We start from the raw sequence: 13,149 nt of genomic DNA, 5'->3' as shown, positions 1-13,149 counted from the left end.
CCGCAGTTTCACTGCTTCTCATCCTTTGAAGTTCACTCCATCTGTCTATTCTACCCGCTGCCACTCAGAGTTGCAGTCATTTACCGCCCCCCTGATAAGTCCCTATCTTCCTTCCTTACCGAATTCGATGCTTGGCTCTCCGTTTTTCTTGAGCCCTCATCCCCATCCCTCATTCTTGGAGACTTTAACATACACACTGATAACCCATCCGACTCATACGCTTCTCAGTTCCTCACTCTAACCTCCTCCTTCAAACTCCAACTGAGCTCCACCACCCCTACTCACCAATCTGGCCACTGTCTTGACCTCGTCCTCTCCTCTACCTGCTCACCCTCCAATTTCTGCGCCTCAGCTCTTCCTCTCTCTGACCATCACCTGATCACCTTCACACTTCATCACCCTACCCCGCAGACCTGCCCAACACTAACCACTACTTCCAGGAATCTCCAGGCTGTCGACCCTCCCACTTTATCCTCTTGTATCTCTAATCTCCTCCCTTCCATCATGTCCTCTGAATCTGTCAACAAGGCTGTCTCTACTTACAATACCACTCTCTCCTCTGCTCTGGACGCCCTTGCACCATCCATCTCCCGTTCCACAAGGCATACTAATCCCCAGCCCTGGCTGACCCCTTGCACCAGATACCTTCGCTCCTGCGCCCGATTGGCTGAATGCCTCTGGAGGAAATCTCGTACCCATACTGATTTCATCCATTACAAGTTCATGCTAGCCTCCTTCCAGTCCTCCCTATTCCTCGCCAAACAGAACTATTACACCCAATTGACTAATTCCCTCGGCGCTAACCCTTCACCACCCTTAACTCCCTCCTCAAAGTGCCCTCCACTCCCACCCACCCCCCTCACTCTCTCCTCAATCACTGGCTGACTACTTCCGCGACAAGGTGCAGAAGAAGATTAACCTCGAATTCTCCACCAAACCATCTCCTCCTCTTCACCCTATAACCCACTCTCTCAACCAACCAACCCAGGCCTCCTTCTCCTCTTTTCCCGATATCACCGAAGAGGAAACCGCCCATCTTCTTTCCTTCTCGAAATGCACCACCTGTTCCTCTGACCCCATCCCCACCAACTTACTTAACACCATCTCTCCTACCATCACCCCCCCCATCTGTCATATCATCAACCTTTCTCTCTCCATTGCAACTGTCCCTGACACCTTCAAGCGTGCTGTAGTCACACCACTCCTCAAAAAACCATCACTTGACCCTACCTGTCCCTCCAACTACCGCCCCATTTCCCTCCTACCCTTCCTCTCCAAGATACTTGAACATGCCGTTGCCTTGATTTTCTCTCCTCTCGTGCCATCCTCGATCCGCTTCAATCCGGCTTTCGCCCCCAACACTCGACAGAAACGGCACTATCTAAAGTCTGCAATGACCTGTTCCTTGCCAAATCCAAAGGTCACTACTCCATCCTCATCCTCCTCCTATCCGCCGCTTTTGACACTGTCAATCACGATTTACTTCTTGCCACATTGTTCTCATTTGGGTTCCAGGGCTCTGTCCTCTCCTGGTTCTCCTCTTATCTCTCCCACCGTACCTTCAGAGTACACTCTCATGGTTCTTCCTCCACCCCCATCCCGCTCTCTGTTGGAGTTCCTCAGGGATCTGTCCTTGGACCCCTTCTTTTTTCAATCTACACCTCTTCCCTTGGCTCCCTGATCTCATCTCATGGTTTCTAATACCATCTTTATGATGATGACACCCAGCTTTCTCTCTCCACACTGGACATCACTGCCGAAACCCAGGCCAAAGTATCGGCTTGCTTATCCGACATTGCTGCCTGGATGTCCAACCGCCACCTGAAGCTGAACATGGCCAAGACCGAGCTTATTGTCTTCCCACCCAAACCCACTTCCCCTCTCCCTCCACTCTCTATCTCAGTTGATAACACCCTCGTCGTCCCCGTCTCATCTGCCCGCAACCTCGGAGTCATCTTCGACTCCTCCCTCTCCTTCTCTGCGCATATCCAGCAGATAGCCAAGACTTGTCGCTTCTTCCTCTATAACATTAGCAAAATTCGCCCTTTCCTCTCTGAGCACACCACCCGAACTCTCATCCACGCTCTCATTACCTCTCGCCTTGACTACTGCAACCTACTCCTCGCTGGCCTCCCACTTAGCCATCTATCCCCCCTTCAGTCCGTTCAGAACTCGGCTGCACGTCTTATCTTCCACCTGGACCGATATACTCATATCACCCCTCTCCTCAAGTCACTTCACTGGCTTCCGATCAGATACCGCATACAGTTCAAGCTTCTCCTACTAACGTACAAATGCACTCAATCTGCAGCCCCTCCTTACCTCTCTACCCTCATCTCTCCTTACATTCCCACCCGTAACCTCCGCTCTCAAGACAAATCCCTACTCTCAGTACCTTTCTCCACCACCGCCAACTCCAGGCTCCGCCCTTTCTGCCTCACCTCACCCCATGCTTGGAATAAACTCCCTGAGCCCATATGCCAGGCCCCCTCCCTGCCCATCTTCAAAGCCTTGCTCAAAGCCCACCTCTTCAAATGTCGCCTTCGGCACCTAACCACTACACCTCTATTCAGGAAACCTTGACTGCCCTAACTTGACATTTCGTCCTTTAGATTGTAAGCTCCTTCGAGCAGGGACTGTCCATCTTTGTTAAACTGCACAGCGCTGCGTAACCCTAGTAGCGCTCTAGAAATGTTAAGTAGTAGTAGTAGTAAGCCAGCAGAGAAAGGGGAAGTGACCTGATGTGCCGCAGTTCATTTCCTCCTCCTCCTCCTGTGCAATCTCTTTGGGGACAAGGGGAAAGAGACCTGGTACTGGCATTGAGCAGAATACTGTGTATTCTGCAGGACGGGGGAATTCTGCACAAATTCTGCTCTGTGCAGTTGCGTAGAATTCCCCCAGGAGGAGATACTTCAGTAGCCTGCTGTATCAAAGCAACAGTAGTAGAGCACCTGTAAATGACCAACTGCATACTTTGAGCTTAAAAACAGCACTTTTGATATACTTTCTGCTGCACCATGCCCAGTATCTTGATTCTTCCCTAGTAGGAAACTGGTGTGCAATTTTTGAAGTCTTAGATCTCCTACGCTCTGCCTCTGCTACCAAAGACTGATGGGCAAGTTGAGAATGGTGCTAAGTGAACCTTGTATTTAAGCTCGAGCAGGGCAAAGTATGCACTCATAGTTAAGTATGAACATTCGTGGTTATGCTAGTATTCTATAAAAGAAAGTAGGCACCTATGTTCCTTATTGTGACAAAACAGGGTTTTGTTTTTTTTAGTTTGTAAACTGCCTAAATCAATTCTGGAGTGCATTTCTCTAGTTTGGCCAGCAGGTGGTGCATCTTTTATGTTAAAGCAGTTATAGAAAAGTGAATGCCCTCTTTTTTAGTTTCACTTGGTGAAGAAGTGAATCTACAGCACTGTCAGCAGTATATTTTTAAAACTTGACTGGGCTCCGATTGGCCCAGGAGCTCATTTCAATAGAACTGTACTGTTTTTTTTTCCCCAGTTTCAGCCCAAGAGAAGAGACAGACAGACAGAGAGAGCTCTTTGCTGAAAGTTATATTTGATATATATGTCTTGATCTCCCCAGGTATTTCTTAGGAAGGGGAAAGGGAAATGGGACTTGATATACCGTCTTTCTGAGGTTTTTGCAACTACATTCAAAGTGTTTTACATATATATTCAGGTAGAGGAAATGGAGGGTTAAGTGACTTGTCCAGAGTCACAAGGAGCTGCAGTGGGAATTGAACTCAGTTCCCCAGGATCAAAGTCCACTGCACTAACCATTAGGCTACTCCTCCAAGAGCACCTGGTGTTTAGCTGGCTACATTTTTTAAGACAATAAATAATTGTTTATTGACTCTGCTTTTCTGGACTGAAAGAATCCTGGTGATTTGTGAGTTGGGTCTATGAGTGGTTTTTGGGAATTGTGGGACTACTGGGAGTGTGGCCTCCAGTAACCTAGAAATCACTGGGGATAATTTGAGAGTGGGAGACTCGCCCAGAGGCAGTGGTGACCCAGTCGGTGGGAGGAGAGTGATAGTGTAGAGCACAAGCAGCAGGTGCAGGCGGAACAGAGCTGTGCTGGGGATAGACCCTCTAAGTGGCCGTAGGGAAACCCCAGGTGGGTGGCTAGGCGTTTCGTGACAGCTGAATATTGAGTTGTAGATCTCAGAACACCTGATTGATAGGGAAAGCCATTCTCTTTTGGGGTGCTCAGGGATCGTAGGATGACATCAAAGACCTGGTTGTTGTGACTAAATATCTTTTATAGGAACTTTGGACAGAATTTATTATTATTATTATTATTAAACACATTTATACCCCACATTTTCCCACTTAGTTGCAGGCTCAATGTGGCTTACATAATACCATAGAGGCAGGCTCTGGTTCGCATTGAATACAAATACCCATTTATCTTCAACTTGTCCTTGTGATGCCTCTTCCTGTAGTTTTTTTGATGTCTTGGGCAGGACCAGGAAGAATTCAGATCCTCCGGAATCATCCATTTCAGAGTAGGGTAGACTGTGAATAGACTTTACACCTGTTTCCTGGAAAAGCAGCAGTATCATATTCTAGTGGGAATGCCCAGGCATATTCAGGGGATACTGGGGAGCCCTGAAATTGGTAAGATTGTAGAATTGATTCAGATGTTCCAAGACTGATGTCAAGAGCCTTCAGCAGGCTAGGTTCAGCAAGGCTCTCCTAACTTTATCCAGGGTTTTATCTGGATACTGGTCTGAATAAGAAAAAAACGGGCTGAAGATAGAACCTGAAGTGGTTAACTGGATTAGGAACTGGTTGATGGACAGAAGCCAGAGGGTGGTGGTCAATGGAATTCACTCGGAGGAGGGAAAGGTGAGTAGTGGAGTGCCTCAGGGATCGGTGCTGGGGCTGATTCTGCTCAATATATTTGTGAGTGACATTGCCGAAGGGTTAGAAGGTAAAGTTTGCCTTTTTGCGGACGATAGTAAGATTTGTAACAGAGTGGACACCAGGGAGGGAGTGGAAAATATGAAAAAGGATCTGCGGAAGCTAGAAGAATGGTCTAAGGTTTGGCAATTAAAATTCAATGCGAACAAATGCAAAGTGATGCACTTAGGGAGTAGAAATCCACAGGAGACGTATGTTTTAGGCGGGGAGAGTCTGATAGGTACGGACGGGGAGAGGGATCTTGGGGCGATAGTAGCTGAGGATCTGAAGGCGACGAAACAGTGTGACAAGGCGGTGGCCGTAGCCAGAAAGTTGCTAGGCTGTATAAAGAGAGGTGTGACCAGCAGAAGAAAAGAGGTTTTAATGCCCCTGTATAAGTCGTTGGTGAGGCCCCACCTGGAGTATTGTGTTCAGTTTTGGAGGCCGTATCTTGCTAAGGATGTAAAAAGAATTGAAGCAGTGCAAAGAAAAGCTACAAGAATGGTATGGGATTTGCTTTACAAGACATACGAGGAGAGACTTGCTGACCTGAACATGTATACCCTGGAGGAAAGGAGAAACAGGGGTGATATGATACAGACGTTCAAATATTTGAAAGGTATTAATCCGCAAACGAACCTTTTCCATAGATGGGAAGGCGGTAGAACTAGAGGACATGAAATGAGATTGAAGGGGGTCAGACAAGAAAAATGTCAGGAAGTATTTTTTCACAAAGAGAGTGGTAGATACTTGGAATGCCCTCCCGCGGGAGGTGGTGGAGATGAAACCGGTAACGGAATTCAAACATGCGTGGGATAAACAAAGGAATCCTGTTCAGAAGGAATGGATCCTCAGAAGCTTAGCTGAGATTGGGAGGCAGGGCTGATGTTTGGGAGGCGGGACTGGTGCTGGGCAAGACTTCTGCGGTCTGTGCCCTGAAAATGGCAGATACACAAAAAGTAGCACATATGAGTTTATCTTGTTGGACAGTCCCTGCTCAAAGAGCTTACAATCTAATTAGTACTAAAACAGGGTTTTTACACACTTTGGAGGATAAAATCAGTAAGGGGCATCCTTGACTTCAAAGCATTACATACACTATCCCGTGATTTTGTCTGTTCTCAGTTGGCTTATTGCAATGTGGTTTAAATCGGTCTTCTCAATATTGCAATAAAATGCTTTCAGACCCTTCAAGATATAGCGGCTCGTCTATTATTTCCCTTTTCTGTGACTCATTTATCATTACCAGGATCTTTTCAAGTGAACTGTGAGTATCCCCATCCATCAGGGGTGTTGAAATGGTTGGGGAAAGGCCACTAGGTGGCTGGTACAGATTACCTATAAAGGACAGAAGCTGCTGTGAGACTATTCCAGAACTGTAAAAAGGAAGATTTAGTTTTACTGTTCACAAGTATTGTGCCTTTAAGGCTTTTATCTTTGGACTGTGCCTTTTATGGTCACTATGGTCTGCCCAACAGCCTTGGAGCCAGATGATGTTTTCAGCTGCTTCTGGATAAGTAGGACTGAATCAGTCTTAACTTATACGTTTAAATGTAGGACCATGTATTCAGCGGATCTGCTTATGTCAGCTTAATGTTGCCCCTGCTTTTATCTATCAAGTAGCACCTTACAGACTAACCAATTTACTGAAGCATGAGCTTTCAAAGACCAGAATTCACTTTGTCAGATGTGTATTCCTGTCTCCTGACCAGCAGTTTTTTCATATTCTAGACAAATTGCGAGTTTGCTCTATGTGCCACTATACAGCCACACAACTCCTACCTGCCTCAAAGCTGAGTTTTAATGGAGTCTGCAAGGACTCTTCTTCCTTTTCATCCTTGGCCTGGTCTTCAGCGAGCTGTGAGATGAATGGCACAGTAATGTAGGTCTCTCTCCTGAAACAGCATGTGGATTCTTTAGAATTAATGAAACAAGACCTGTGGGGGTATGTGTACAAATTTATTGATATCTATACTGTACTTACATTGCATTAGGGTATTACAGTGTTTCCAAGTTATTCCTGGAGTACCCCCTTGATGGTCAGGTTTTCAGGATAACTACAATGAATATACATTAAAGATTTGCATATAATGGGGCAGTGTAGGCAAATCAATGCAATGCATATTCATTGTGGATACCCAGGACCAACTTCAGAAACACTGAGGGTAGTACATATATGTGATTGCACTGCTGCTACATGTGCTGTACTCTGTGGTGATGAGGCAGTTGAGATGTACACATGTATGTGCTATTATCCTGTACCTGTTCCTGGGTCACGTGAGTATACTGATAGCACAGGCGTTGCTTGTATTCTACCTGTTCAGTGTGAAATTTGTGCTGCCTCTACTGTATTTGCTTTGCAGTGGGGTTGTGCATGTATGTCAGGAAGTTTGCACTGCAGCTGCCTCTCCAGTTTCCATTTTGCGGATAAATGAGCTTCACTTTGTAATGTCCGTGCAACAATCTTTCTCAGTTCAATGACCTACACCCGTGAGTCACTCTGTCACTCAAAATACAAGTGTCTTTCAACACCAGACTTACCTGATTTCAGCAGTGCTTTTCCTTTTTGTTTTCTTCTGTTTTGTTGGATTCATTTTCTCCAATTTCTGCCTCATACAGCTTGTCATCTCTGGGTCCAAACGCCACAAAAACACACAGCTATAATGAAGGAAAAATCAAGCATTTATACAATAGGCAGAGCAGATAATCAAAACATTAGGGGGTAGAGATTTAAAAGGATTTAACTGGTTAGGAAGGTTCCCACCTCGTTAAATCCTGCTGGCCAGCTCTGCCATCAGTTTCATAATTAGCATTTTATTTTAAGGACAAGATTCGTCAGATTAGAACTCAACTGCCTACCAGTATTAGCTAGTCTTCTGAGGAATTTCCGCTGGGGCAGGGCATACTAGCCGATAGATTATTACAGAAGTTTGAGAATATTGATTCTCTTAGTACATCAAGGTTGTTAATGAAATTTGCTAAATCTTTCTATCATCTGAACAGTTGTGCACCTTATGTGTTTAAAACCCTTTCAAAATTCTTGAGCTTACTAACTGAATGGGTAAATTTCCATTTGAAGGAAGGTCTATTCCTGCCTACGGGAAATGAAATAGTTTTTACACCTATTCCAAAGAATCCTAAGGCTAGTTTTTCTGAGGTTTAAAATTACAGACCTGTGGCCTCTATCCTCTTATTTATTAAGGTGATGGAAGGACAAATCACTGAATACTTAACACGTTATATCGACTACCATGAGCTTATCATACTCAAACCGGATTCATAAGGAATCACAGTGTAGAGACAGTGGTTGGTATATTGGTAGCACAGGGGAAACAAGCAGTGAACAAAGGTCAGTACGCCGTTGTTTTACAAGTTGACCTGTCTACCACGTTTGACTTGGTTGACTGGAAGATCTATCTGTTATTATTGTGGAATACAAGTTAGAGCTCTCTCTTGGTTACAAGGCTTTTTGACAAGATGTTATAAGGTCAAGAAAGATGGAGTGTTGTCTGAATAATGGAAAGCTATAAGTCGGGTTCCCCAGGAGTCAACACCTTCCATGCTATTTAATTTGCTGATGAGATCACTAGATAAATTTCAATATGTGCATTATATTGATGCAGATATCAGTCTCTCTGCCATGTTCTCCAACTTGGTCTGAAACGTTATCTCGTATAAAATTGTGTTTGTCTATAATAGATTTCTGGGTCACTAACCATTGCTTGAAATTAAAGAAAAAAACTAAATTTCTTTGGTTAGGCTCAGATCAAGATGAAAGATTTACACCTAAGTTTAAAACTGACAGAAATTATTTGTATTAGATCTCAAATCTAAAATTTTGGGAGTTGAATTGGACAACTTACTTACAATGCAAACATATGTCTCAACGATGTTGAGAAAAAATTGTACTTTAAGGAAACAGAGCTATGAAAAACTTTTTTGCACCAGATACATTTAGACTGTTTGTGCAGGCATTAGTGCTAGCTAGATTTGATTATTGTAATTTGGCACTAACTGGTTGCTCTATGAAATTATTAGATCAACTGCAAGTTATATAAACCGGCAGTTAGATTTATTTACGGTCTAACATGCTATGATTCAGTGAAAGATTATCATCTGAAATTACACTGGTTGCCAATTAAAGAACGTATTAAATTAAAGAACATATATTAAATTTAAAGTATTTATTTATTTAAAGTATGAACAATGATATTCAAGATCTTGTCATGAGCAGCTCCCTTGAATATGATAGATTTAGTAACTCTCTCAGACATGAAATCAAATTTTTTTTAAAATACAGTTTCCTAGAGCTACTGCTTAGATTACATATTTTTCTGCGCCACTTGCTTAACAGATGGCCTCATTTTGGAATTCACTTCCTTTAGTCTTGCGATGCTGCTCACATTTTGCTTGGTTTAGAAAGAACTTGAAAACATTTCTTTTTCCACAAACAGTGCCTTAATTGCGGTACTTTCTGGTTTTATGTCTTAACTGCTTTGATGCTGTAATTCCCAGAAGATTGGATCTCGTTTTCTGAGCTTTATAACCCACCTTAAACTGATAAGGTATACGGTGGGCTATAAGATGTCTTGTATAGCATAATATTCAGTAGCACTTAACTGGACAGTGCCATGGAATATCAGCACAAACCAACATAGCATTATCTGGTTAGTGCTGGGGAAGTCTGTGGGCAGAGATGAGACTTACCTGGTCAATGGCCATTTTGAATCCGCTACCCTGGGATAAAGTAAGGACAGCAAAAAGGTTGTCTTAACTTTATCCAGGGACTTATCTGGAAACTGGTCTGAAAATCAGCCAGTACCTGCATAACTTCTGTTGGCTAGCTATCCCAGATATTTAATGCCTGTGCCAACATTAGGCCTGGCATTGAAAATCTGAGTCAGATTCAGCTGGTGTTGATCAGTGCCTTTAAAAATGCTGCCATAGGCTGAATATCAGGGAGTAGAATTTTGAAGGCTATAAATAAACCCATTTGCCAAAGTAGCCAGTCAAAATGAGGTAGTGTAGGAAAGAACTTGGCAGGTGGGTAGCTATGTGCTGCATGGATGAACCCTGCTGGCAGAGAATGGCACCGAAGGGCTGCACTACTTTCTTTTCCTCAGAGACAGGAGTAGCCTTCTGGAGGTCTCCTGGAGGGTGGACCCTCAAGAAATCTCCCCCCCCCCCCCCCCCCAAGAAAAACTCTGGCTACTAAATAAGTATTAGACTTAATAAATGTTTATTCAAAGAAGCCAATAAGCAATTATTCAGATATTAAAGAAACTCAAAACTCCAACAGAGTATAATATGTAGCGAATAAACAAACGGTTTTCCCTGGGAGCTATCAATATGTCCACCTGCTAGTGTAGACACACTGAGGCTCCTCATCCTCAGTTCTATTTCCTCCTATATACCTTTTTCTTCCTTTCTTTATTATCTTAATTACCCTTCCTACCTAATGAATATGCATCTTTCCAGAACATTCTATTTTCTTTTATGGTAAATCCTGTTCCAGCACTTTCTTCCATCTTCCAACTCCTATCATTTATTCCCTCATTGCATGGACAGTTTAAGGCCTGTCATATAAGCATAAGTTTTCATTAGATAATGGTTTGACCTATGCCCTTGCTATGCATAGTCACCATGCTAGTGCCCCCACCCTCTTGCTGAAGCTACAATTACACCCAAACCCACTTACTTCTCCTTTTGATTGTTTATCTGGATACTGCAGGTGTCCTTAGTCATAGGAGTCTCCGACTCTTGGTTGCTGACCAGCAACGTATCATAAGTTACCATAGGGCAAATGTCAAACCACAAATTTCTACAGCCTTAGAAGGTTAATTACCAGAAAAAATACATTCTAGCTGTCTTGCAATTCCAGGTCTGCTCCCAGCTCAAGAAATGCAAAACAGCTATACTAAAATAAAAACTAGAAATATGGATGGTTTGTACCCTGCCATGGCCTCTGTGATATACAGGGCTCAGGCTCAGAAGCTGTTCCCAACACTCAGATTTAAGAAACAGCAGTGACAATACTTAATTGCAGTGAGGCTATGAGCAGGAGATTGACACGTCACCTTTGCATGGTGGCCAGAAATGTTAACACAGATTCAACATGTTCCCAGTTCAGAGGACCTGGAAACAAAGGTAATAGACAAGGGGAATATACTTCCTCCAAACACCCCACTGCATGCTACTGTTTGACACATATGGGGGTCTTACATTTTTATTTTAAAATGTTATGATTCAACAAGATAATATGGACAATTTATCTACAAGAACTCTAGATATCTGAGCTGGTGTTTCATGATAGGACCATGGGTTTACGGATCTCTGCCTTCCACTGATTTTTGGAGCAGAATGTACTAACATCCACAACAGCACTAAAGCATTCGCAGCAGGACCCCCCCCCCCCCCCCCCCGAAATACAAATAGCCTACCTGTCACCTGAAACAGTGATCAAATTTCGACAATCGCAGGAAAACTTCATTGCTGTCACAATTTCTACAAAGCAAGGAGAACTCAATTCAGTATGTTTTGCTTGTTCGATATAACCTAGAAGAAAAGCAGCAGGGGGCAGGGGGCAGGGGCCAAGAAAGCATCTTCCTCTTGGCTCTGGAGTAACCTTCTGTGACCAAATGAGTGGGGCAGTCATCAGCAAGGCTATATAATCAAGCCAGTGGATGTCATTACAACAGCAGCTTCTTAGGAGGTGAAGCTAGGAAGTGTTCCATCACTGGCTGGAGCAGCTGCACCGAGAATCCCATGTATCTCTTTGCTTTGACCTAGTCTAGGTCTACAAATCTTGCCTCTAACCCTTGTTATCCTCCTCTCAGCTCAAAAATTTGACAACTTTTATTCTTAAATCTAGTTTTCATTTATTATTGCCTTTGTTTTTGTAAAACGCTTTGTTGTACTGTTCTAAAATCAGTCAAACATATCAAACTAAACTCATATTCAAAAATTCCTATGTTCAGCAGCCTGAAAGCTAGTAAACTATTCTGTTGTGCAAGGATGTTGGAGGAACACTAATCCAGTGTGACACATCTGCATTAACGTACTTGTGAATACAATCACACAGACACCAACCTGAGTGCCCAAAAATTGTTGCAATGTGTTTGCCAGAATCAAAATCATACATGGAAACATTCTTGTCAGAACAGCTGGTGGCCAGGAATGTGCCAGAAGGATCCAAATGTACCTGTACGTAAGAAAGCAAATCAGTAACTGGGTAACTCATTCACTGCAGAAAGCAAACACATCTACGAAGATCAAGCCTTAGAAAACAGAGTGTATCCCGATGGGATCCTCTCATTCAAGAGGAATTCCATTCCATGAGGAAAATGAGGGCAATCCTCACCCATGTGAGACTCCTGCATTTCTGCCCAAGTGATTATCAGCTTACCTTTAGCAAGGATCCATCTTCACCTGGAGAACCTTTAAAGAGCTTCTCTTGTTTCCCACTTGTCACATTATATAGTCTGTGGAGAAGATTATAGTTTATTGAATTTGCTATACTGTTTGGCTGTGTTCAAGAACGCAGAGGTGTACAATATAAAAATCAATAACTACAAAAATCAATAGGAAAGCACACACACACACAAACGAGAAGTACTCGTACATAAAAAATAATCCTAAAAGTAAAAAGATACTGTAAAACTCAGGAAAAATAATAAATCCAGATACAGCCCCACTAATCTCCAGGAAGGGCAACAGTAAAAGCAGTCATAAAATAATCAGCCTTAGGGAGACTTTCAAAATGTTTCAACGAGCGCTCCTTTTGTAAGGCCAATGGGAGCTTGTTCCATAAAGATGGAGCGAGCACCAAAGAAGCACGCACAAGGAGCGGATTGTGCTCCTTGGGATGACATTTTTTCTTCACTGCATAAAGCTTATTTGTCAATTTGCCCACTTTTTTTTTTTTAATCGAAGATGAGTCCCTTTTTTCATATAGCTGTTTCTCCTGTCCCTTTTAGCCAGTGGCGTAGCCAGAAAGCAATTTTTGGGTGGGCCAACAAGTCAGATGGGTGGGCACCAGGGTTGCCAACTTTTTTGAAATTGAAAAACTTGCCACCTGATACCCCACCCCATGCTCCAGCTCTACTCCACTCCCAATAACTTCAATAAGGGTAGCAGTGCAGGCTTCAGGGGGAAGTACAAGAGATTGCACTCTTCCGCCTTCATTGAGCCTCGGGTCCCTAACACACATACTTAGCCTGTATAGCAAGACCAAA

The 13,149-nt window shown here is 43.4% G+C and overlaps 1 protein-coding gene across 2 annotated transcripts in view; it reads right to left on the bottom strand.

Annotated features, from left to right (window-relative positions):
• The window catches only part of LOC115480055 (WD repeat-containing protein 62-like), a 250,748-nt gene that overhangs the window by 85,714 nt on the left and 151,885 nt on the right, over positions 1-13,149 (bottom strand). For both annotated transcript variants that reach the window (XM_030218472.1, XM_030218473.1), the window contains exons 16-20: positions 12,321-12,396; positions 12,005-12,116; positions 11,356-11,419; positions 7,457-7,573; positions 6,698-6,810 (exon numbers count right to left, since the gene is read on the bottom strand). In XM_030218472.1, coding sequence (XP_030074332.1) covers positions 6,698-6,810; positions 7,457-7,573; positions 11,356-11,419; positions 12,005-12,116; positions 12,321-12,396 — 482 coding nt within the window. The remainder of the gene's footprint in view (positions 1-6,697; positions 6,811-7,456; positions 7,574-11,355; positions 11,420-12,004; positions 12,117-12,320; positions 12,397-13,149) is intronic.

Source organism: Microcaecilia unicolor, chromosome 11, assembly GCF_901765095.1.
Source record: "Microcaecilia unicolor chromosome 11, aMicUni1.1, whole genome shotgun sequence".
Classification (NCBI taxonomy): Eukaryota; Metazoa; Chordata; class Amphibia; order Gymnophiona; family Siphonopidae; genus Microcaecilia; species Microcaecilia unicolor.
This window is presented reverse-complemented; position numbering and strand designations above follow the sequence as displayed.